We start from the raw sequence: 27,714 nt of genomic DNA on the forward strand, positions 1-27,714 counted from the left end.
TCATGGTTTTGCAAATGTCTGCATACAAGCCTATAGAAATCATGCACTTTGATGAATAGTTAACTTTGTGGTTAACCCTTCGACCAGAAATCCATGAAAATTGGTATCCAAACAAAGAAAATTAAGAGTCCATAGTATAGGCATAAACTAAAGAGAGGCAACAAATTGAACACATTTTCTGCAAAAGTTTTAATTGGTAAAATTCTGTGGAAGATCAATAATGTACAAATATCTACAGTGAATTACAACATCAAAACAAAAGCAATATTAACCTGGTCAGTTTGGGACATAAACTAAATGAGACAATTTATAAAATTCTTGTATTGTTGATTGGTGGTTTTTATTTATTTTATACTGTAACCTAATATAATTGTATGTAAAAAATTTGAAGTATGACAGCTGAGGTTCTAAATATTTTTGAATACCTAAAAAAAAATACTGAAAAAAACAGTTCTTAATTGAGATATGAGTGGTCAGAAACATTCAGTCTAATACACTGATGTTTTAGAACTTAAATTTCACACACAAATCAAATGAGATTTTGTCCAATTCAATATAAAGGAAAAAGTATCGTCTCTTTTCTTTCATCTTTAAGACTTGCTTAGATCCACTTCCTTTGAAAGTTGTCTCATTTGCAATCAAACTACATCTCTTTATTTTTATATCATATGGATCTGAACCGTAAAGTAATGTGTAATACTTCAAATTAACTCAATTTTCTACTGTTAACCAAACTATAGTCATTACTCTGGATTCATTTATTTCGTGGGTACCAATTTTCGTGGATTGAGAAAAAATTGCATTATCATGGATTGATTTTCATGGTAATGACAAAGTCAGTACACAATCCTCTATATTATTTGTCATTTGTTGAACATATGAGTTGGTTCACCTGTTCCTATGAAACCCACACATACTGGTATCCCATGAATAATGATGAATCCACAGTATTCAATTTAGAGTCACACTACCAAATTTGGAAATCATAAAAAAACTTATGAAGCAGATAACAAACCACTGATAAGAAATATTATATAAAATAGAACTGAAAGCATTCAGCAAGCTGATAGTGTAAAAATCTTAACAGATAAATGAAAGCTCTGGTGACTTATGCATGTAGATAGTGAATTAATGTGACAACATTCTAAATGTTGCCATCAAACTGACCAAGCACTATATATATAATGTACATGTAATTTTCCACAGAAAAATATCCCAATTTTGGCTTGATGATGAAAGTTGATTTACTGAAATGATATGATCGATCATCTAGTGCATAAAAAAGAGAAAAAAAGATATTAAACAAAACATTGTGACATTTTTGTATCAAGAGAATTTTTCTCCTTCAAAATACAGTTAAAGTAGTTTAGTCATGTAAATAGAGTTCTTATGCATAGTATCAGAACACTTTTGAATCTTTATAACATTTAACCATTAACAAAGAAAAGACTTCAAATAATCAGATGTTCCAAGCACTAAATTGGATTTAATATTTTTGTAAGTTCCCATATGAGTTTTTTACAATTCTTGTATAGTTTGTGATGGACTTTCTAATTAAAAATCCATCTAAAAATATTGTACAGGAATTGCCAACTAATTCCTCCAATATATTTGTGGAAATCAAGAAATGTATAGCACTATTCAATATTGATTTACAAGTGATAAAAAAATTCAAAACAACCTTTAACTTGAAGTTTATTTTTTATATTTTTCCTACATGTTATATAAAAACAACAGCTTTCCTTTTTTTTTTTCAAAATAAAAACTGACCATTACTCTTAAACATGACTTACCGACCAAAATTTTCCAAGAATATAAAATATACATCTATAACACTGATTGAAAAATTATACAAAAAACAAACTTTAAATAGACCAAAAACAGTTTCTATCTAAACAGTCTTAATTCATTTAATAGCATATTCTGTGGCTTATATCAAGTATAAACATCTTGAAATTAAGGATTTATGTGGAATTTGCAATATTTTCTCAATCCTAATCTCTATGATTCCATTGCAAAGTTTGCTGCAAAGTTTAAAACTAACAGTCAAGGGAATACACTGCTCTTAGTTTCTGTAATTGGTATATTATGGGAAAATGGAAAACTGACTTTCCCAGAAAAAAGAAATTTTACAGAGATTTCCAAAATAAAATCCAATATGCTTATAAAATTCCATCAAAGTACATGTTTATAAATCATATGAAAAAATATTGAACAACAATTATAATCAATTGGTCACATCACAAAAAGCATAAAGTTATAATAGGTTTTTCTGTGTACTGCTGAACAAACTTTTTCTTCTTAAAGCTTATCAACTTTTAATTGCATATTCCAACCCTTCCTAAAGAGATTTCAAAGATTTGTTTTTAAAAATACCCTAGCATACAACATATGAATATAGCAGAGACAAATATACTATCATGAATTACTGCATAGTACAGGAATACATGTTTGTATTACATAAACAATTGAACAACTAAGTGGACTTATTTTCCTGCAGTGGCGGATCCAGGGGGGTTCCGGGGGTGTGCACCCCCCCTTTATTTTTGCCGATCAATGCATTTGTATCGGGACATATCGGGACATATGTTTTGCACCTCCCCTTTGCCCTGGGTTAGCACCCCCCCTTTCGAAAATTCCTGCATCCGCCCCTGTCCTGTGATGTTAACCGATTCTTGTTGATGGAAAAAAGGTTAATTCTATTAAATAAAACAAAGAAGCAGTTCTATACTATTAAAGGCATCTAGTATTTCTGCCGGAACAACAAAAAATCCTAATATAAGGAGATTTTTTATTTTTCCTGCTTCAATCCTTTTTAGGTCAAGGAATCAAGAAATTTAAATGGAAACTACAGTGTTTTACTTAATACTACACTCTATTATCAATATCTTAGTTTGCTCAAAATGTATGACCAAATTTGTCCCAACCTAGTTTGTAAAACAATACATAGGTCATTGTATTAAATAAAAATTGGAAAATCTTAAAAATAGTTTCAACCCGTACCCTATATTCATCTACAATACAGATCTTTTATAATTGACAACTGTTCTGTGTTAATAATGTGGTCCCTTAATTCAAGAACAAAAATTTTTAAAGTTCTGTTCCCAACACAAAATCTTACATAAAACTGTATTCATGTAATAGCTCTAGCCTATAAAAAGCACTATCCACTTAACAGGTCATGTATCCTCAATCTAGCAACAACCTGTAAAATGTCTGCCCAATTTATACAGGAAAATCAAAATCATTTTAAATATTGAAATAATTCAAAATGAATTCATTTTTTTCTTTTTATTTAACTAATATTTTTAAAATATGGTTGTGTTTAGAATGAGAAAACCTTTCCTGTATAATACATATAGACATTAAATATCTAAATCTGCATACTTCTTGATAAATTTGATTATCTCTACAAAAATAAATCATGCTGCATGTTCTTCTTTTGTTCTCACAACATATCACAAAAATACTCATCGAATATATCATTCGCGTCAAAAAAATCGATTAAATTCATGGTCTCCAACAGTTCTATGATTCTGAAGAAAAAAATGTTGATAAAGCTTATTTTGAATGACGATGTTATGCAATGAATCAATCTGATTACATACATGATGAAATGATCACATGATCACATGAATATACACAATGAGCACTGCCCGATTCTAACAATGCATCAACATTCATACCTCATTTATAACACATATACATGATTAACAGTTGTGGACAGAAAACATTTTTTATGTCGTGGATTTTGTACTCTCCACGAGTATACATCATGATTATAATCAATCATAATGCTGATATTAAGTACAGAGATTCAGCAAGCCAGTAACAATGTTGGAATGCCACAGTTTTTTTCCTCACTCACTGTCTAATGTCTTAATGAACATCGGTACTTTCTTTGCCAAGATGAAGCGCTGCTGATTCTGATAATGTACTATGTGGCTGTTGTGAATGAGGGGCGCTGTGAGGAACTGACTGATGGGCGTCCAAAGCTGTGGCTACTCCCATGCCAGAGGCTGCAGCAGCCGCGGCAGCTGCTGCAGGGTTAGGGAATGGGTAACCCGCCCCATTCATTCCTTCAGGATAGCCAACAAAACCATAAGGTGGTCTCACAGAATCTGCAAGTTAAAAAAAAAAGTATCTTTAATGTTAAATTAATTGTGTAGCACTGAACTTCGTGTTTAAAATCTTTTTTTTGTGGATATATAATTAAGTACTCATTTCTTTTGTTAAAACAACAACGCCTTTGTATTTCATTACAAAAACATTTGTGTTTTGCCTCCTATGGATTATCCACTGGTATTCCCAGTATGGTTAAACTTATTCATCTACATGTATGTTAAAAGGAACTGAATATGAACACATTGTTCAACTTGATATGATATATGTAACTAGCTAGATTTTTCACCAAAAAAAATGGAAGTCAATGGAAATGGTATATAAATATATAAATATATTTATTTGTGTATGTGTCTTTTTATGTATTTTTCCCAACTTACATTCAAGTATCTTGTTTTTTACTTGCAGCCTTTGCAGGAAATTGAAAATTTACATATAAATTATAAATGATATACATAATCTTAATGGAATCAACATTTTCTTACTGTTTCTATTTTCTAGCATAAAGTAAAATTAAGTCACTACTCATCAACTATGAGCTAACATGTACCTTTTCTGAAAGAGTTTCTGAATATGTTTTTTTTTTTTTTTTGATAATGAGATCATACAATTCATTTATTCTTGGTGAATCTAATAACCCTTTCCTAAGACCCAGTACAGAGAATGCTTGGCAAATGCTAAAGGTTATGAATAACTGTTTCTAAAATACCACATACTTGAGGTAAAGTATTCTTTGTTAACACAGTTGCGTAGACTGTCTGGAATGCGACCTACTACTGCCCTTCTTATCTCCCCTGCTGCCATTTCCCGTAACTCGGTCACACTTTGTTCACTGTAGAATGCTGAATGAGGTGTACATATGAGATTTGGACAATCCTTGAGTGGACCTATTTAAAAGCAAATTTGAAAATACAATAAAAGTTTCAAATTTCTCTGCTGTCAAGTTTACATAGAACATTTTTTCTGTCCTATTTTACTTTGTGTGGTGATTTTTTGTTTGAAACTAATGGATTATTTCATAAGTCATTCTGGAAAAGATTATTCCATGTAAAACATTGCTATCTGTCAAGTAACTGTTGATTAAGACATTTTTGTGCTGTTTTAATCATTGATCATCGCAATGAAACCTTCTATTAAAAACTTTGATGGCAATGTTGGTATCCAGTATTTCCTGAAATCATACTAGTTAATTAATGATACACGTGTTCAATGTTCAACAACCACAATTATAAATCAAAACAAAATTTCTGAATTTACATTTAAATAAAAATAATTGAAATCTTCTTGTTATAAGTGTTTCATTTATAGAAAACATTCTAATACACATACTTGCAGCTTAAATATTCGAGTGTGTACAAGAACAGTAGGTTTTCTCATTGAATTGTTTACATTTGTCATTTCAGGGCCTTTTATCGCTGAGTATGTGGTATGTGCTTTGTTCATTGTTGAAAGCTGTACGGGACATATAGTTGTTAATATTTTTTCTATATTAATTGTTTGGTGAACCATGACATAAACATTAACCATTTTAAGAGTTACCATTGCAATTGTCAGTCAAACAAATCACAGGGAACATTAAAATATATTTGGAACAAGATTTACCACAGTTTCTTTACTTTATATAGTACCTTATTTTATACAGAACTCATGGGCCAGTTAACAAATCAGGATTGGCAAAGTATTACCTTGGCTTAGGTTTTCCCTATGTAGGGCAATACCACTGAAATGGGTATACTTGGCAATATGATTTTTAAAGCTTAGTTTTACACAGAATTGATCATAGTATCATGGATAAATAATATATGCGTCATTTTCAGAGGATCAAAAAGTTAAGATTTTTTTCATTTTCTCCAGTAATTCTTGCGGCAAATTGCAATTAAATATGGCACATTATTTAAACCTTGGTCTTTTTTAAAACAAATATTCAAATTTTCTTTCTGGTTACTGTATTCTTACGATTAAACTAGACTCTACTTAGGCTAGTTATATATTGTATTACACAGGTGTATTAGACATTAGGATGACTTTTTTGTTTAAAGACATTATTTGAAAGATGAATCAAGGCTGTATAATTTTTATGTAGATTATTCCATTGACTTTCCTGTTGGATAGGATTTACACTTGTAATTTTATGGCCCTTTATATATAGCTTGATGTTCCGTGTGAGCCAAGGCTTTGTGTTGAAAACCGTACTTTGACCTACAATGGTTCACTTTTACAAATTGTGACTTGGATGGAGAGTTGTCTCATTGGCGCTCATACCACATCTTCTTATATCTATGTATTATGAAGATTGTATTCAAGAATTAGAGCTGTCTACAGTACTAGTCCATACATATTAAACTTGGAATAGAAGTTAGACATTTAAGACTGTATAAACAACAGTTACGAGACATGCATAGAAAGTACATAAGTTTGTTACAGTTCTTCTATAAAAGCATGCAAAACAAAGCATTGATCAACTTGCTTGCTATGATTGCTTGGTTGTTTGCAAACAATAGGTAGGCAGAGTTTCAGTCTGTTTTTATACATACTGGGATTTGATTGGACAATAAGAATTGACATGAAATGAATTTAATGTTTATTGTCCAATCATATTCAAGTAAATAGTAAACAGACTGAAATAGACTACCTACCTTTTGTTTACAAACATCCAAACCAAAATTGCAAGCAAGTTAATCAATGGTTTGTTTTGCATGCTTTTATAGAAGAGCTGTAAAAAACATTATAAAATTTGTTGTAAATTCAAATCTCCAATTACAAATCTAAAGATTTTTTTAAAATGTAATGTTGCTTATATGTTAACTTCTGTTGTCTTACACAGTAGTGTCCTAGGTAACCAATATGCCACAAGATGTCAATTTAATCACTTTTGTCATTTTACACAAATAACTAGGTAACAGATTGGTTATTACCCTCTGATTATTCATAATTCACAACAAAACAACAGAAATTTATGTATCAACAACATATCAAAATCGAAGATAACTCTAACGATTGGTAATTAGAGATTAGATGATTTTAAGACATAGTTCATATAACTTTCATTAGCACAAAAATGTCTGAATTTTTGTCACAGATTAATTAGACGTTTCTCTTTGTTCAATTTCTACTTCCCTGTGAACTTAGCATGCACCTGCAAACAGAGCTTGGGTTTTATCAAATATATCTCTTTTTAACACACCTGCCAACTTTCTCAATTTATGCAGGATTTCTCCCATGAGGGGATGCCCTACTATAGAAATCCTTACCCATGCATGAAAGAACTATTTCTTTAATAGATTATTTCTGATATAAATTGATTGTTCAGGATATCTGAATGTAACTTAATCACAATCAATCAATCCTTATAAAAGTGCTAACCAACCCCAATTCAATCAATTCTATAAAAGCCCTCATTCAAAACCATAAGATATTATATTAAGTAGAGTTGACTTGTAGAGGTGATGCAATCAGGGTTCAACACTAACGCTAGCCCGCTAGCCCGAGACTAGTAACTTTTGTATCGGGCTAGTAAATGTCCGTGGCGCGGTAGCCCGAGGGGCTAGTAAATTTATTTGTCATTGAACATCAATCTGTTGTACTTTCGACAAAGTACAGTCCAAACGCCGGTCATATCTGACAACTTCGTCGAATATTGTCTACACTGGTTCCATGACCTCTTTATTTACATACAGATACAGATACTGGAGGGTAAAATTTCTACCGTAAACCAGTCGCCATATAAAGTCAACTCGGCCTAAGATTACTCGGCCCTTAAAGTAAGAATGCACCACGTTTCAAGATAATCCGTTTTGAAATAAACAATAATTATACTGCATATACATTTTGGTTTTATTATATTTTATCATTAATCACAACAGAGATCCTGATAAATCGTGTGCATAGTTTAGCCTTATCTATTACATAGTCGTCGCGTAAATAGTTTAAATTGGAAATGTCCTTTCGTTCTAAAAATAGAGCGTTGAAAGGTTCCCTGTTGAAATTTTCCTTTACTCCAAAGGTACACGTGGTGATGAAAACTTTTCGAACTTCTCTGTCTTTATCGAATTAGCGTTTGTCATGTCGTCATAATTCATTTCGTATTGCTCGGGACTTATCATTACAGTTGCAATGGACTGAAACGAAAGTAAATTTCCGGTAATAATATTAAATGTGATTAGCTTCTTTTTGAGAGCTGAGGGGGTGATGATGATAACAAGACTAAGCCATTGGTATCAGGAAGCGTCCATTGCACGTTCCGGGATGTATGCATGTCATAATGCATTAGCGAGAACAGGGTTAAAACTCGTCATGAGACAAATTAGTCCGAGATTGTCAAGCAAAACAGCCGTTGGACGTCAGAGTAATCTCGGACTAGAGACAAATCAGTTGGAACATGAAGACTCAGCATCAGAAACCAAAAGTAAAATAGGGGACAAGTCAACTTATTTATGTAAATAAAATTAATCAAAAACATTGTTTTTTTTAAATTTGATCATTTTAGTTGATGAGTTTTTTGTATTAAGCAAAAAAAGTGTCCCATGAAATAATTTTGTGTCTTCTGATATTTCACAATTCATCTGTGAAATTTCGTTCAGGGACAGAATATCACATTTTTAAACTATAAAATAGTGTCCCCCTTAGTGAAAAATTGTCCCAAGTGCTTGGACATAATTTCATGGATGTTTTATAAAAATATGTCACAAGGGACAATTTTTCATAGTGTAGCTATTTTTTTCTGTCCCTAAAAAAGGGAAATAATTTAGCAATCATTGAAATGTTTTACTCAATTCATTAACAGTAAAAATGCAAGTTTTGACAAACAAATTCCTGCCGTTAGATTTCTTTGGTGTTCATTTAAAAAAAAAATTTTTTTTATGAAGATAACAAGTATGAAATAGTTATTTTTCAGACTGAAAACATCTTCTTAAAAGGCCTCAGAATGCAGGATTTTGCATCTAAATTTCAAAAAATTTCGGGGGGGGGCATGCCCCCAGACCCCCCTAGCAAGTTCGCAGGCCTACGGCCTGCTCACTCGTGGGCCGTTGGCCCACTCACCGGGCTACCTGACACAGAACAGGGCTAGTTGAATATAATTTTTACTAGCCCTGCGGGCTAGTGCCTACATAAGTTAGTGTCAACCCCTGGCAATAGGTCATCATGTGTTTAAAATCCTAACTTGAGATCTTGACAAGTTGGCAGGTATGCTATATTCCATTTTAATGCATTAAACAAGTATTTCAATCACTCAGTATAATTTTCTGAAAGTTAGATACATGCAACAGTAGTAGCATGAAGCAATATAGTTAAAACCAGATGTATATACATAATAATAACATTTCAAAAGTAAAACAACTCAATAACAACTGCATGAATTAAATTACCAATTTCTTCAAGTTCCACCCTCTTTTTCTTTCTCACATTAAAATTTTTTTAAATTGATAAAAAAAAAAACCAAAATAACTACATGAAAGAAACTTTTTCCAAACTTTTGATAAAATATAAGATGTATAGAAATATGCTTTGAGGATCTTCATGCAATTGCCTTTGTCAGTCAAAACTTTTAAACTACCTATCCCCAAAATCACAGCAGCCATCCAAATTGCTAATTAGTATATGTCCATTTATTCAAACTTCTATCAGACAAAATGCTGTCAGATTTATAAATTATCTAAATGATTGACAACTTTTTTTTATTATTATTATTACTTTCTTGAAATCTCAGAAAATGGAATTATTTCCAGATGTTTTATCTTCTAGATCAGTTGAATGCATTGATTTACTCAAAAGAAATATATGCATTTTATATAAAACAGGAAGATCAGCTTCAAACAGGAATGCAATTTTTAATCATGTTAATTTGTGTTATTGACCAATTATTTATTTTTTTACTATCATCATCCTTTAACTTATTTTTTCCAAAGAATTTTGAGCAGTAACTCGACAAGTTTTTATGGATGTGGTCACAGTGTATCATGTAGAATCATTTAAATTTTCAAAAGGGATTGTGATGTGACACCTCAAGAAATTTTCTACTTTTACAATATTGAAAATTTCATTATCTATTATATTTCAGAATTGATTCCAAATTTTGAGATTTTTTCAGTTCTCATTCCAAATATTTGCTATACTGTGTAATTTGTAATTATGGACAGTTTCAATAATTAGCAATTCTAATCGCTGTTGTATGGCTTGTGATATCTTTAGAAATACATTACCACCCATGACTGATTTTGAAATGTTATACATACTATTTGATAAACTGAATGGCTCACTTTCATGGACGTCTAAAGCAGCTGCTCTTATCCTTGAATCTTTCAATGCTGCAGCTAAAGCATGTTCATCGACCAGACCACCTCGTGCTGTGTTTATCAGAAATGCACCTAAAATGCAAAACATATACATTATCGCTATTTCGTGCATTTTTCTATGATCTTTTTTTTGATGATTTTTTCATATCATGCTACTAGCTTGAAATGGAAAATTATCGCTAGAAACTAAGGACGCATGTGGCATTGCTAATGGAATTGACATGAAATTGACACGTCTTCATAGGCAAAATAGCGATAAACAGATTATCTTTGGTCATCTCAACTGGATTGCTTTTCTCGCTTTCACCGTACCGACTCAAGCGAGAAAATCAATCTCGTTGAGATGATCAACGATAATCTATAAATATCTCAAAATAATTTTTCAAAATACATTAATTACACCTGTACAAACTAAAGTAAATTATATTGATTGATTGTTGTTTGCTTCATGATCTTTGGCAAATTTTTCATGCGTATTTAAGATATATCCATGTAACTGATTATTGAAGGTTGTTAATTTAACACAGTAGTAAAATCTTTAAAAAGTGTTTTAAAAAATTGGTAATAACATAGATTTTTTTTTTTTGAAAAATTAAAATTTAAATATATATTGCACTGGCGGATCTAGAAATTTTCATAAGTGGGGGCCCACTGACTGCGCTAAGAGGGGGCCCGCTCCAGTCACGCTTCAGTGATTCCCTATATAAGCAACCAATTTTTTTCCCAAAAAGGGGGGGCCCGGGCCCCCTGGGGCCCCCCTCTAAATCCGCCTCTGTATTGCTACCTATATACCGTTATGAAAGCTCATTATCCTACATCCTATAGACACTTTTATTTCTGCATTGCACAAGGTCATGTGTGTCTCAGACTGTTCAAAAAGTCTTTCCACTATATCTGTTGTGTACTGATTGATATTTTGGTCTGGGAGAACATGATTTTATTTCCAAATTGAACTAGCTAGCTTTCAGTAACAGTGAGTTCTATTCTTTAAGTGCTTTGTTTCTAGTTTTTTAGTAAGTTGTTTTTGTGCTTTGTATCAATCTTTTGGGTAAAGACAATTGCTACTGATTTTTAAAGTTTGTTCTTATGATGCTGTTACAGCACTGTCCGAGGATAGAAGGTTTGAGTTATAACAATTATGTTTAACCCCACCTTATTCTTTACGTGTCTATCCTAAGTCAATAGCTAGCATCTAGTTCAGTGGTTGTCATTGGTTATTGTCTATCACATATTTGCCATCGGTTTACACTTGACTTGATGCATTTTTTATGTTAGGGCCCATATGGTATGGGTCTGGATTATTGTTGGCTGTACAGTAGCGTAATATTGCTTAAATTTTATGTAACTAAATATCTTATGCTCTGTTGTCCCTCTAAAATAAAATAACCTTATCATGAACAGCATTCCTTAGATTAGCCTCAAGTCTGATCCCTTGCTCAGACGTATATGAGGATAGTTTTCAGAGTTGAAAATCTATACTGCAAAGTTTTAAATTATGTTGACTAGTTTATTTTCACAAAACAATGAAAACATTGAAAGAAATGGCAAATAATTCTTACCTGGTCTCATCTGTTTAATTGTGAAGTCATTTATTAAATGATGGTTGTGTTCATTAAGATTACAATGCAAACTAACACAGTCACTTTGAAATAATAAGTCCTGAAGAGTGTACACTCTTGTGATACCTGCAATTATTAGATTTATACTGAATTAAGTTCAAAATTTACAAATGTATAACTAAATTAAAACATTAAAATACTCAATTTTTCGATGCTGTCCACTTTTTTTGGTACCATTTCAAAGCGGCACTAGCTTAACAAGCACCTCATATCTCCCACTTGATCAAGCTTACTATATCAATATATGGTGTGGGTTTTGCTCATTGTTGAAAGGCATACAGTACTTAACATAAGTTTACATCTTTCGGTCATAGATGGATATTTCTCATTGCTTATCATGCCACTTCTCCTTATTTTTATATCAAAGACATCTCTTCAAAAGATTTGTTGAAACAATCATATTCTGTCAACCATTTTTCTTCAAATTAACAAGTACAATGCAATCTGAATTTCTATATTCTCTAAACAAATATCTTTAAAAGTTTATCAATTTTGAATTAATAGCAATTTATTTTTTGTCTTTGTTTTCAAATGTTATATCACCTCCTTCACATAAATTCTATAAAAAGTTAGAAAAAATAATAAGACAAACATTGATCAATATTTTCTAATTAGCACATTGCCAACCAAACAAACATACTGAAAACCAACTTATTTTGGCGGATACTTTATTTCACGATTTACCCTTTCTAGTCCACTTCATGGCTATTTAATTTAGTGATTGTTAAATTTATATGATGTAGTTCAATAAGGAGAGATCCAAGTTTTACATTTTCGCGACGATTATTCTTCGTGTTATTTGTCTACTCGCGAAAGTCGCAAAAATAAGTTAGTTTACAGTATATACAATGGTAAATAATTAGTTCAGGAGATATAGAGCTATAAAGAAATTGAAATGAACAATTTCATATAAACAATGATTGGAAATGTCATAACAACATGAGTAAGTGGCACAGAATCTTTTCTGTACAAAATAGGCCATGATGATCCAAATTTTACTGTCAGAATTGAAAACAAACAATATCTATATGATGTGATTAATATATCTATATATATATATAATATATATATGTAATATATATATATATATATATATATGTAGGACTCTAAAGTGTGATGGGGATGCTAAAGTATGATGGTCACACTAAAGTGCAATGGTCTGCGTTAAAGTGTGATGCCTCCATATGCTAAAGTCTGATGGTCCGCAACAGTATAGACTTTAAAAAAGGCATTTGGATTATGATGTTAACAGTCAGTAAAATAAAGGTTCCGTTTTTTAAGCATAAATACTGAATTGTCGGCTACAAAAGCATAGTTTGTACATTGTAGGAAAATATAACACGTTTTGGTACTCGTTACCAAGAGGGAGAAAGCTTGGCGAATATTGCATTTTTCTCGCATTTAGATTAAAGCTTAAATGAATATTACTTATTCCACCATTTTGTATATGTAATTAACAATGACAACTGTAAATAAAAGTGGGGAGACGTTTAGAATATTGATGAACTGTGTGAACGGCAAGCCGCGCCAATTATCTCAATATTTCTAAAAAAACAACTGAATTGTTAAAAATGATTTAACAGGTGATACAGTATTTTGTCACACCTCAATTATTTTTTTAAACAATTATAACATTGTTGGTCTTCTATAAACAACCACTTAAACCTACAGTCCAGGAGTCGATTTCACAAAACAACTTACGACTAAGATTGGTCGTAAGTATGCTGAATTGTTCATAACTTACAATCAATCTTAGTCTTAAGTTTTTTTGTGAAATCGACTCCAGTATATTATAAAGCCTACATGTATTACATATGTTATACCTTAGCATACTAACTTTTACAAAAAGACTCTTTTTCAAAATGCATGTACTTTAACGTTTAAATCCCTCGAACCTTACCCTATTGGTGCATTGTTCTTTAGTGTGATATACCATCGTACTTAAGCAAACAAACAACCATCACACTTTAGCGTGAGACATCATCTTACTTAGCGAAGACCATCGCACTTTAGAGTCCTTCATTTATATCATTTATAATTTCAGAGAAACTGACTGAAACACAAAACCGAACTAAAGTTGCCAAAAATGTAAATTTATGTTTCATTTTGCAACAAAATACATTTGCTGACAATATTTGCGAGGTCACTTTTTTCCCCCCATGTCAATATGCTCATTTTTGACTTAACTGTATCAATATGAGACACCAATACAGTAAGTTTTGTTGTCTACTTGCTATCAATAAATTTATGTATGTTTAAATTTTTAAACTGGTCTTCAGCATGGATTTAATCAAAAGAAAGGAAATATTTTCAAAAAGTTACAAGTAAAACGATATTCCTTAAATAGTAATATAGGGTTATTGCATGAATATTGGGGAATATTGTCCCGAGTAGAATTTTATATTGCACGAGCTTGCGAGTGCAATATATGTTCTACGAGGGACAATATTCCCCAATATTCATGCAATAACCCTTTTATTGTATAGCAATATAATATTTGAAAGTAAAAATTGGTTTAAACTAAGATTTAAACGTTGATGACATCATGAATTTTGAAGATTTATTGCACTAGTGCAATATTAGAATTTATTGCACGCTAACTTTTGGTTACGTTCTGTGGGAAATATTATATTGCTATACAATAATGTATTTTATATAAATTTTATATAGATTAGATCATTGGTTTTCCTGTTTAAATGGTTTTACATCATTTTGGGGCCCTTTAAAGCTTTCTGTTCGGTGTGAGCCAAGGCTCTGTGTTGAAGACCATAATTTGACCTATATAAATGGTTTACATTTAAGAATTGTGACTTGGATGGAGAGTTGTCTCATTGGCACTCATACCACATCTTCTTATATCCATGGTATGGGAAGCACTATTGTAGTGAATATTCCATATTACAGGTTATTACAATTTGATCTGTCTATATACATACCTAATGACTTTTCAACACCATCCTGAAGATATGGGTCATAAAATATTACATTAAAGCCAAAAGCCTTCGCTCTTAGAGCCACTGCAGATCCAACACGACCTGGAATAAAAAATAATCAACTATTACTGTAAAATAATTTATTTTCTTGGTTATTAATTTTTCTGATTCCAGACCAGATCCTACCGGGTTTTTTTTAACATTTCATGGTTATGTAACTTCCCGCTATTGTTACAAAAACTGCTTACAAGCCTATATACAATTTATATTTTAAATGTTCTATTTTTTTGAACAATTTGCACAGACTATGTCAATAAATGAACATTGTAATTATTCATCAAATTATCACATGATTACAGCTGATAATTCTGTATAATTATTCTATAAATAAACAATCCTATCTTCAGTATCGTAATTATGAAGATGTATTCAATCTTAAAAGACAAAAACATGTTTAAACCAGTGGTCAATTTGAAAGTATGGCCACTAGGGCTAGTTACAGCCTAAATTTACTGGCCCTACTAAAATGAAATTTGATATAAGTTATAATACTATTTAAGTGAAATTATAGTTAGATTGGGCCATCTGGCTAGTGCTTAAGTTGTCACCCTGTTAACACTCACCTAACCCAACAATACCGAGTGTATCTCCTCGAATTCTGGCCGATCCTTGTGCTGCTTCTCTTAATTGCTCTGGTCCATTCACTTTTTTACCTTCCCGTACCATATTTGCTAACCAATATGTCCGTCTATATAAATTTAAAATCAAGCATATTGTTGAATCAGCAACTTCCTCTACACCATATCCAGGTACATTACACACGGCAATACCTGAAAGTAAAAAAAATATTTGACATGACACAAGAACAAATGTAAAACTATATAGAAGGGTACAAATTATTTGTTTATCATTTCAATTCTGTTCTAATCATTATATTTCCCAATGCCAGGTTTATACTACAAAGTAACATGTACTATGGGACATTTTTCTTAGTGATAATTTTTTCATAACTTCATAAATGCATGCAATATTTGCTTCTAGACAGTAAGCAAACAGAAATCATTAAATCTATTCAAAGTATTCAAAGTATATAACCTTCACGTCTTCTAAAATCTGATATATAAAGCTCAATACAAATAGTTTACACTGCCAGATTGTAATCCTTATATATTGCAGTCTGTGACTAAAGTCTCAGATAAGACAATAAAACAAACAATTCGGCAAATTCAAGCATTCATAGCTTTGCTGTCTCAAGATCAAATATATTGAGTCAATTTATATTTCTTATTCTTTCTTGTGCTGAAAACTTAAACATACATAAGTCAACTAAAAATTAAATTTCGACTCATCAGGAGTTATAAACTTACCAAGTTCTCCAGCAGCTTTGACATCTACATTGTCGTATCCACTTCCAATACGAACAATAACTCGCAGATTCTTAAACTTCTCTAAATCTTCTTTTGCAAGGGTTATGGTATGCCACATTAAAGCTCCTACAGCCTCATTTAATACCTATAACATCAAAAATAAAGCTTTATCTATCAAGATCAAATATTTGTTTTCACATTCATTTTCGTAAATACATAGATTCAACTTGAAATTAGGTCTAATTCATAACAAATAAGAAGTGTACGTATATCATTCTTTTTCTTTGTCAAGTATTTAATATCAATCACATTTCTATTGTCAGTAAATAGGGTAAAATCTGAAAAATTCTGATTCCAATCTTAACTTCAACATTTCAATATACTAAATATGTTGAAGCCCGGACTGTGACCTATAGTTGTTCCCTTCTACATCATTTGGTCTTTGATGGACAGTTGTCTAATTGACATGCACAAGTCAGGATCCTTATGTTCAGTGCTTGTCGTTTGTTGATGCGGTTTATAAGTGGTTCTAATTTTTTTTATATAGATTTGACCATTGGTTTTCCTTTTTGAATGGTTTTACACTAGTCATTTCCAAGGCCATTTGTAGAGCTCTTGCTGTTTGGTGTGAGCCAAGGCTATGTGTTGAAGACTAAACTTTAACCTACATGTATAATGGTTTACTTTTACAAATTGTGACTTGAATGGAGAGTTGTCTCATTGGCACTCATACCACATCTTCTTATATCTATGCAATAGTAATAGAAAGTTTGACATGCGACTTCAGATTCTAGAATTCAGGGAGTGTTTCTTTAGGGACAGGGAGCATGACACACTCTGCAAAGCATAGTTGCATTTAGATTTTTCAATGTCAAATTGCTTTTAATGATTCTTTAAAAAAAATTGCTGTTATTATTCTAGATCATTCTACATACTTTTTATACTATAAATGAAAACCAAAGATATGCTATGGTGGTTGCATTACAATTTTTATAACAGCAAATCTATATGCTATTACTGATTTCCAGCATTACATATTGACTTTAACATACATGCAGCTTGAGAAACTTACTTTTTCATGTATTTCTTGTGTAGACTGAGCATCACAGAAAGCTACTGTTGCCACATCTTTCAGAATGGGCATTTCAATAGAACAGTCCCTTCCATCAAGTAAAGCTATCAATGGACGTGGATGCATAGGTCCATTTGGGATTGGTCCACGAATGGACACAGACACTAAAAACAAAAGCAGAAATAATTCAATAATTGTCACCAGCTTATCCAGATTTGATGTTTTTCATTCTATCTAGACTTTTGTTTTTAACTAAGTGGTTTTATTTATTTTTTTACATCTGTAAGACAGAAATAAATTGTTTTTAACAACATGTAATTATATTTTTACAGAAAAGAAGATTGTATACAATGTTTTGTTGTATAATAAGTTAAACTGAACAATATTAATTATGTAATTGATGCTTATAAACATGGTATGTTACAAGCTTATTTAGCACTTTTTTTTTAACATCCTGGTATGAGTCAACATTGGAAAAAATACCTTTGTAGATCTTTGAATTAAAAAAGTAGAAAATAAAGACCAAAACATAAAATTCATGCATAACGTTTCTTTTCATTGAAAATTTCCATTCATTTGAAAAAAACCTTTACCTTCAACCCTCACTATAAACTGTCAATTTTCAACCACATTCAGGACCAACATAAATTGAAGTGAAAAGAACGAGCCCTTGTTTGTACTTTACCACATGCTGAGTAGGACATAAAACATGATAGCTTAAACTCCATAAGAATACCTACACCACACATTATTCCCACTGAAGAATAACTCATTTTTGTCCCTTTCTTCTGCTTTTAATAATTAGCAAAGAACAAGAAGGTGTCCCTAGTACACGGATGCCCCATCCGCACTATCATTTTCTATGTTCAGTGGACCGTGAAAATGGGCTAAAAGTTGGCAAGAAAATTAGAAAGATCATATTATAGGGAACATGTGTACTAAGTTTCAAGTTGATTGGACTTCAACTTCATCAAAAACTACCTTGACCAAAAACTGTAACCTGAAGCGGGACAGACAACTAACGGATGCACAGACCAAAATACATTATGTCCATAAAGGAGGCATTAAAAAACAAAAACTAATTTCAAACTATGAATCAAGTACATATTTTTCACTGAAGATATTATATAATAGACAACAGATCTAAGAAACGTAATAACTATAAAGACTGAGGCCAAAACTTTAAAGATATGCAATGGTTCATTTGGACACTGACCATTGCATAGCTGTTGAATATGGATAGTGTTTACAAACTTAGACCAAGTGTTTACAGTTTGTATATTGTGATACAGGTAGGGTTCATGTCTTCATCTTCTATTCAGTCAACATCTGAATGTTTAATTTTTATGTTTGGTACGACATTTAGACTTTTTCAACCTACTAGGCTTTTGGTTGAAATTTCCGTCTCTGTTATACATACTGTTTGGTGCTTCAAGTCTTGGTCTCTTCACTGGCTGCAGTGTTTTCTTTTTGTCCATGTGATGCATAAGTAGAGGTTAAACTCCACCAACTTTTGGATCCAAGTTCTGCTACAAAGGCTGACAACCTTATAGCCTGAAGAAGAAAAAAAACCACTAAAGGTGTCATATTATTTAGGACCTCTCATCTTTCTTTCATTTCCTTGGAATTTTATTTACATACTTGTTGACTATAAAGTATGCAACATGCATGCATAAAGAACTACTGAAAATAATATTTTATAAGTTTTTTTTATCATTGTAAAATAATGCAACAAGACGGTTTCAACAAATTAAAAAACTTTTTAATTTTAAAAGGCATTATTTGTATACAGAAATTTCAAACATTGCAATAAATCATATCACATTTCCCCCCATTGGTGCTCAACCATCTTGATAATAAAATGCATGCAAAAATATCTGAATTTCCACTACACACCACAGGTTCTTGTGTCTACTATCCATGTTGTTTTTAGACATTTAAGTAAGAAATACAGTGTTGATTGCAGATTATTTATAGTCTCTGCTTATTTCAATCACAACTTCTACAAGTTTTTTTTTGCCATTCTTATATTAAGTCATTGGTAATTAGAGGCGTCATGAAACTGGTGTTTTCATATATTGATCCTGTTAGTGTATAATGTCCTCTTACAGTTGTATTGTGTCTGGATACGCTGATGTAGTTTTGATGCCTTTTCTATTTCTATCAGATATTTGATCAAATCAAGAATTACCATTTACTTGACAAACACCTAATATCCATGGTCATTTGGCATTATCTAACAGACTTCAGAATTGTAAAATGTATAGTACCTGACTTGTATCACCTAAATGTTCTTCTCAGATGAAGTTTCAGCACTGATTTCAACTATTCTTCTGGCAATATGGTTAGATATGCCCACTTTTTACTAGGCTGGTCTTCATGACCAATTTTGGTTTCTTTTATCTTCTTTGTGTAAAACCTCTAAAAACATAAAAATTATTACATTTAACAAAATGAATAATATTTCATGCAAGTGATATAACCCTGTAACAAACACTTTCATTTTTTCTAGTCACATTCCTATATCGTTTCTGTAATTTTGTTCTACCATGTGCTTTTGTCGATGTTGATATCATGACCAGTATTAACCTCAAGATATGATCTCTGACTTAGATGAAAAGTTGCAAGCAATTGTTTAACAGAATGGAAAAGACAGACAGCCCACTCTTAAAACTTGCATGCGACTGTATAATAGACAGTATACATTGTATTATTTCAATAATGAACAAATGATACACCAATTTCCCAAAATCATTTAATTATTGTGCAAAAACAAAACAAGATGTGAAAAAGGTCAAGGAGAGATATAATCTGAGCCAAGATTAATTAGATCAAATCAAAAGCAGTTCATAACTTCTTGAGTATGCAAAAATAAAATGTTGAAATCCATGAACTTCAATAAAACATTGCTATCTCTTATAAAGTCATTAATGCCAATTAATTTAGAAATATGGCCAACTGACACAAAAATAACCTGCAAGTTTGGCTCACACATTTTTTAGTTACATTTTTGTACTCATAGGTCATTGGTATCACACAATACAGATTCAAACACTGGAAGATTATATTTGTGTTATTAACTTGCAGACACAGAGCATTTTGGGTAACACTTGTATGCTATGTCAATAGAACCAAAATAGTCCTGAAATTTACTTACTTTTTACTATCAATTTGCAAACCTCTCTCATATTTACATAGAACAGTTTATATATTACTGAATGAATTCAGTCAAACTGCATTTTTCTTTATTAGAAATGTAAACATAAATGCTTTCCTTAAATATACTTCACATTTATTTGGAAAGCCACATCAATGAAAAAGGTTATTCATTTGCTTGAACAAATTACTAAGAAATATAAATGAAAACTAAAGTACTGTTATAAAATCATTAAGAATAGACATGTGTAAACCAAAACAAGATAAACTGATCTATGCTTAAAAAAAATCATTAATCATAACTGTATAAAAATTAATTTACATCTTGTGTAGGTCATGTATGTAGTGCCATTCAATATAAAAGTCAATAACATTTGAATTTACAAGTAACACACCGTCTATATTTGCACTCTGTGTAACCAGATAACGTCTCTCAAATTATAATTCATAAATGTATTATCATCACGATAGATATGCAGATCAGTGCTCCTATAACTTTGTAAATATAGTTGTAAAGATGCCACACCTGATTGCCTTCTAAATCGAATGCTTCAAAGGTTTCTCACCACTCTTACTAAGTATGTCTACCTCAGTATCAAAAACCCAGGAGGAAAATCTAAACACTGCTAAAGTGCTAATTACAAATAGGTAATCTATTGTTCTCTTTTATACCCTCACTGATTCAAGAATCTACACATTTATTTTCGAAATATGATCAGGAAAACGGGTTGTTTATTGTAATAGAGAAAACTAAATTTAAATAAAAATTCCAATGATGAATGACTCATTAATTCAATTGCATTTCTGATACTTCAGTGTGTAGTTATAACACATCTTCTTTTTCAGATGAATTATTTTTAATATACACAATTCTTTCATTTTCTTTATATGATCACCTTAAAACACGGATATGACAACTTTAAACTGTATTTACCTGTGTTATTTTTTGTCACATATTTTTTAATTTGTCAATGTGTCAACAAAACACGACAAAGGAATAAGGTTTATCGACCTACCCATGTTCCATTTGGAACAAAATTTTTACCTTGATAAATTATTCCGAACATGTCACAGTTTAATGAGTGAATCCAAGGTATTTCGACTTGTGACAAAGGAAAGTGTCATTGCTCTTCTAAATAAATGCATTTGTAATAACCTTCAGCATTTGTTTACAAGTATCAATAACTATCGTTATTGGTTTTTTGTCTAGTTCAACATCTAAAATAAAAGTTTTACATATAAAACTTCTTTTACGATAACATGATACTTGTGATAATATAAACACTTAAAATTGATGTAATTGTTAAGTCCATGCATGTACATGTTTTATACTTTCCTTTCCTAAGGATCATATCTAACAATTAATATAATAACAGAACGTTTAACATAGTCATGATAATATTTGGTAGGGAAAAGACAACTTCCAACTTGAAGAACAATTGGGTCAATGACTCTTTTGTTTTCTTTTGATTTGTAATTTAAAAGCATATAATGTATTTACACATTATGTCACAAGTACCTGGTGTGCATCTACATTGTATTTGAATGCTACATGGACATGATAGATAATAAATGATTTTATCAACTCACTGATGATGTCTACATTTATAAAGTGACAAATTTATAAAAATACTGGTCGGTACCAACAAAAACAGACAAAATCATCAAAATGTGTTGTCTTCTGACAATCAAGAGACACTAATTAGATCTGTTGAAAATAGACTAGGTTGCACCACCTGGAAAAGCTGAAACCAAAAAAATTTCAAACTGTAAGTGCAACCCATTAAATAAACAGTGAAGAAAATTTTCAAAGTGCATACATGTATATCTTCAATGTGTATCATACAAACTTTATATAAAAAAGAAATAAGGAGGATTTGATTACAAAAAATAGGAAAACTGTCACATGTACCTCCAATCCTCCACCCCAGTGAGGTATCAGATGTTGCAAATATTCTAAAAGGTTTGAAGGGATTTGGTAGAAATCATAGTAGGATTTGATTTTACAAAATTGAAAATTATAACCTGTTGGACTGTCCACTAAAATGGTAAAATTTGACAAGTTATGAGTTCTACCATCAAGAAAATCTTCATTCTCCAAATGAACATCCAAAGCTAAGGCAATGATTTCTTTTATTCCTTCTTAAATCTCGCCAAAGCATATACATTATAATAATTTCTTTTTTAATGTAAAGACAGTTTTTAATAATGGCAACCATTGAACTAATATCGTGTACCGGTAAATGTTGATATAAATATATGCGTCTTTAAAGTTTTTAGCTCTCGATATAATAAATTATATATATATATATATGTACAATGTATTAATAGGTGCATTGAACTTCTTCATGGTCCATAACAACTTCCTTTTTCTCATGTTAGTCAACAATTCAAGTGTTCGTTTCCTTGTGTATTGTACAATATAAACTATAATATATCACAAGTTGTATGTAATATACATGTGGATATGTACACTATGGGATTTAAATATATGTCAAAACCATTCAATGTGAATTGAAAATAACATGTATACATTTGTCTAACTCTTAACTACATGTAATTTGAACGGACACTTAATTTTTAAAAATGCAAAGGATAAAAAGTAGATTTGGAAGAAAGTCACAGTAAATTTTAATGTATTACAAATTGAAAATTAATAAGTTGTTAATCTTGTATATTTCATAGAAAAAATATACATGTAAATGTGAAACATATGTTCTTATATAATATGTTGCAACCATGTGTACATACATATTGGTTGTCATCATAAGAACTATAACCTTTACATTTTTTAACTTTCTCAGAGATTTAAAAAAAAAAAGTTTGATATTAAAAACTTTTTCATAGCATTTAGCATGTTAAGCAATCTTTTCCCTTTCTACATTTGTTTGTTTTTTTGGTTTTTTTTTATTAACTTGTCATGTTTTGTTTGAGTGGAAATCTAATTTGCTAACTGCATGTAGACATAGATAATGTTTGCTTGTAGTGTTTCAGATTTATCCCTTAACATTTTGGTGTAAAAGCCTGCATGGTCAACAGCCTCCTGCCCTTAAACATACAAATATTTGCTGTTTCAAACTATTTATGTGTGGCTGTTCATTGCATATTTCATTACAGACGTCTAATGACTTTGAAGGTACATATAAATTTTAAACTACAAATTTTAATGTGTACATGTACATGTATTTCATATTACATGCATGTATGCACCTGCATTTGTAGCTACAGTGAAGTGAATAAAAACAATTTCATTTTGAAGTCAAACAGTGCATACAAAATATAAACTAGTGTAGATACATTGTACATATGGCATATTAATTATTGGGAGAAAAGTTCTTTTATAATGAACATTACAATACATATCATGTTTACACACAGAATCAATCAACATAGAAATATGCATATCTTTCCAATACCTACTAAAAAATCTGGTTTACTAAACAATTGAATAGGTCATAACCTTTTTGCAAATGCCTTCAAAATTCATTACAGCTGCTTGTTAAATGAGATTGTTAATGTATAATGTTCACCTATTTCATAGATCAAAGAAACAATTATCTTCATGAATTGTTTTAAAAATTAATGTGAGGAAGGTGTAAAGCATACAGTATGTCAATTAAACAGCAACCAAACAACAAAAATAACCGCAAGAAACATAGAGGAAAACTGTCATCAACAACAGACAAGTGTCTAAACAAATCTTCACATGTATATAAAGACCTTCATAATGAATGTTTATCTGACCATATTAGTGTCCTCTTTTCAGATGGAAAACAAGAATGTGACCATCATTTTCCATGTTCACTGGACCGTGAAATTGGGGTAAAAACTCTAATTTGGCATTAAAATTAGAAAGATCATATCATAGGGAACATGTGTACTAAGTTGGAAGTCGATTGGACTTCAACTTCATCAAAAACTACCTTGACCAAAAACTTTAACCTGGAGCGGGACAGACGGACGGACGGACAAACGGACGCACAGATCAGAAAACATAATGCCCCTTTACTATCGTAGGTGGGGCATAAAAATCAGTTTTTATACATGTACATGCTTTCATAAAACTGTGACAAATTTAAAAGTCAATAACTATAATTTGTTTCCAATACATGTATGTTTATTTATAGCCACTGTAAATATGATACCGTGATAGAACACATGAATATACATGTAATTATACTAACAAAATACTGAAATTGCAAACTTAATGTATTCCTACATGTTTATGTACTTGTTAAAATGTGAAGTTTTATTGTAATTCATGTATGGAATGTGGACTTTTTCCACATACATGGCACATGCACGATGTGTCAGAGCTTAAGCTACTGAATGGCATGGGTGAAGAAGCTGTTCTGTTACTTAGCTTTTTCCAGTCACCAAGGTGAAATAAATTGTCAATCTGGTTTTCCTACAGTTGTCCACTGTGTTTAATGTTAAAATAATTCCTATAATTTTGAACAATACTAACAATGATATATAAAGTATTTCAAGCCTATGTTGGGACATACCCTGAAAACATTTAAACCTTATGCTAGCATGCTTATCATGAAAAGGTTCATTGTAAATGCAATATTGGCACCTTTTATTACAGTACAACCCCGCCACATTATTTATGTATGTGCCTGTCCCAAGTCAGGAGCCTGTAATTCAGTGGTTGTCGTTTGTTTATGTGTTCCATATGTTTTTCATTCATTTTTTTACATAAATAAGGCTGTTAGTTTTCTCGTTTGAATTGTTTTACATTGTCTTATCGGGGGGGGGGGGGGGGGGGGGGGCTATTATAGCTGACTATGCGGTATGGGCTATGCTCATTTTTGAAGGCCGTACGGTGACCTATAGTTGTTAATGTCTGTGTCATTTAGGTCTTTTGTGGATAGTTGTCTCATTGGCAATCATACCACATCTTCTTTTTTAAATGTATGTAAGAATGATCTTAATTTTGCTGAAAAATCCCTTTATATGTTGTTTTCAGCTGCTATGAAGCTGATTCACTATGAAGACCTAACACATTAAATTGGACATCTACATGTACAAATGTACACAAATTTAATGTCTTTAATTTACTCCCCATAGGTTAAAATGTATCAACAGTGTCCCAAATGCAATTTATCAAACTTCAAAATACTTTCTTCCAGTGACAAAATTTAATTAATCATTGCTCAAGCTGTTTACATATTATTTAAGTTTATGATATCATGTTCAAGATAATTTTTTGATAATTTACAATACACCTAATAAAGTTGGTAGGTTCAAGAGAAAAAAATAATATACAAGCAGATCTTTAGTTTGCACCAAATAAACTGTTTTAAAGATCGGGGAAAGGATGATAGTTATGAATTTTGAAGGCTTGTAAAAGTAATAGGGCATTTCAAATTATAAAGATGGTGGCTTAAATTTAATGCATGAAGGTATCACAATGCATAAACCCTCTAGGGAGAAACACTGCATGTTACATGTATCAAAGTTCTTAAGTCACTTCTTAGTTCTAGAAAAGTAGCAATTAATCCTGTTCCAAAACGGTCAGTGACTGCGGTATAAACATGGACAAAATAGCAAATTACAATTATTTTCATCCAGATAAGCAGTTGTATCTATGTAAATCAGTTTCAAAGTTCTATAAAAATTCAAAAATACAAGTCTCTATTAGAAAATAATTTCCTTTTTGGTCTAAAATAATGCACTATATGCATGTTAGTATTAAGCTTATTTCAAAATAACTGATCAATGAAAGCTGAAAAGTACAAATTGTATGGATAACCTGTCTGTCACTGTGTCTATCCAATAATAAACAATAAGGAAACTATGAATGCAAATATATATCCTCAAGTTGGTATTTAATAACTACTATATAATTCATTTAAATTACTGTTTAAATCAATAAAAAATAAAAAAATATGTTTAGTATTATCAATTTATTGCACAAGAAAATAATTGCATCTAAATCTAAATAGCCTGCAGATAGCTTGTACAATATTTGCCATTTAAATAACTGATAATCCATTTTATGGATTTATCTGTATTTAAATATTTTCTTTTAATGTATTTAACCTGTAACAACTTAAATATAGATACTAATATCAATTCAATATCAACTCACATGATAAACATGTCTTTATTACCACAAGAACTTATTGATCTTCAAAAAGATACACACGTATATTACACACATATCTTATGACTACCAATCAAGAAAAGTACACTACTGTTAGATAATAGCATATCAGATCAAAAATAAACCACATACTAAAACATCAATACAACTTAGCATGTTAATCAATATGTATAATAAATCATTTGATTATCTGTCTGCAATGGTCTGCTATAATAGACATCATTTTGTGCCACTGTGTAATACACATCAACCAAACAATGACAGGAAATAGTTTATAAATCCATGTTGGCGTGTAATGGACACCCTTCTACTTTGCTGGGGGTCATTTGCATAAACTGCACCGAAACGAAATGCCAACTTGTCCTTCCATTTAATTTTTAACGACTTTCAATTTCTGTTTATATGGCATTTGTGTATTCAGAACAACCTGATATATGTGCATTTGTTGTTGATTTTAATTAACTTAAAGACAGAAATGAAATAATTGATTAAATATTGTGATTATGAACTATAAATGTGCATATCCGATACATTGAGGCATGCCTTTGATCTCAAAATGGTTGACCCAGATATTTCATCCCTTTTCAAATCAGTCTTTCGATGTATTAACAAAAACGCTACATCTAATTATATAGAAGGGGAACTGAATGAAAGCGGTGATAATTAAATGTAAGTGAACATAATGAAAGTGTGTCACTACAGATGAAAGTAAACAAAATTAGCTCACCTATCCATTAGCACTTTAGACAAAGAATAGAGGTGATGATCCTTTGAAACTTCAGCGGCACAAATAACATATATCACTCGTAATATCTCACCTTATCAGGTGTCTATAGATGCAGAAATTATTAATTGTAAAACATGTGCACATGTGGGTAAATACTCCCCCTTTAAAGTGATTTAAAACGAGTAATTTGGAGGCCGTAACAAGCCGGTGCTCTCCGATAGGCTATCCAAGCCGAATATAATCTCGCACAATCTCGGAGGACAAACATTTTATCAAATATCCTTTAAAATTTTATTTTTGCATACAATTTGAA

The 27,714-nt window shown here is 31.2% G+C and overlaps 1 protein-coding gene across 6 annotated transcripts; it reads right to left on the reverse strand.

Moving 5' to 3' along the window:
* Positions 1-170: 170 nt before the first annotated feature.
* LOC143073018 (C-terminal-binding protein-like) lies at positions 171-27,644 on the reverse strand. 6 transcript variants are annotated; one of them, XM_076248232.1, is made up of 11 exons: positions 27,493-27,644; positions 19,677-19,827; positions 18,788-18,960; positions 17,407-17,570; positions 16,335-16,479; positions 15,591-15,797; positions 14,971-15,069; positions 11,975-12,100; positions 10,356-10,487; positions 4,839-5,009; positions 171-4,121 (listed from the first exon to the last, which is right to left on the reverse strand). In XM_076248232.1, the coding sequence occupies exons 3-11, from the start codon at positions 18,891-18,893 to the stop codon at positions 3,880-3,882; spliced, it is 1,392 nt and encodes a 463-aa protein (XP_076104347.1). In that variant the 5' UTR covers positions 18,894-18,960; positions 19,677-19,827; positions 27,493-27,644; the 3' UTR covers positions 171-3,879. The 6 variants fall into 6 exon arrangements, with proteins under 6 accessions (XP_076104347.1, XP_076104351.1, XP_076104346.1 ...); XM_076248236.1 differs by having other exon boundaries at positions 10,380-10,487; positions 27,402-27,643; XM_076248231.1 differs by having other exon boundaries at positions 27,402-27,643.
* Between the last annotated feature and the right edge of the window lie 70 nt (positions 27,645-27,714).

The sequence above is a fragment of the Mytilus galloprovincialis genome, chromosome 4, assembly GCF_965363235.1.
Source record: "Mytilus galloprovincialis chromosome 4, xbMytGall1.hap1.1, whole genome shotgun sequence".
NCBI classification, from domain to species: domain Eukaryota; kingdom Metazoa; phylum Mollusca; class Bivalvia; order Mytilida; family Mytilidae; genus Mytilus; species Mytilus galloprovincialis.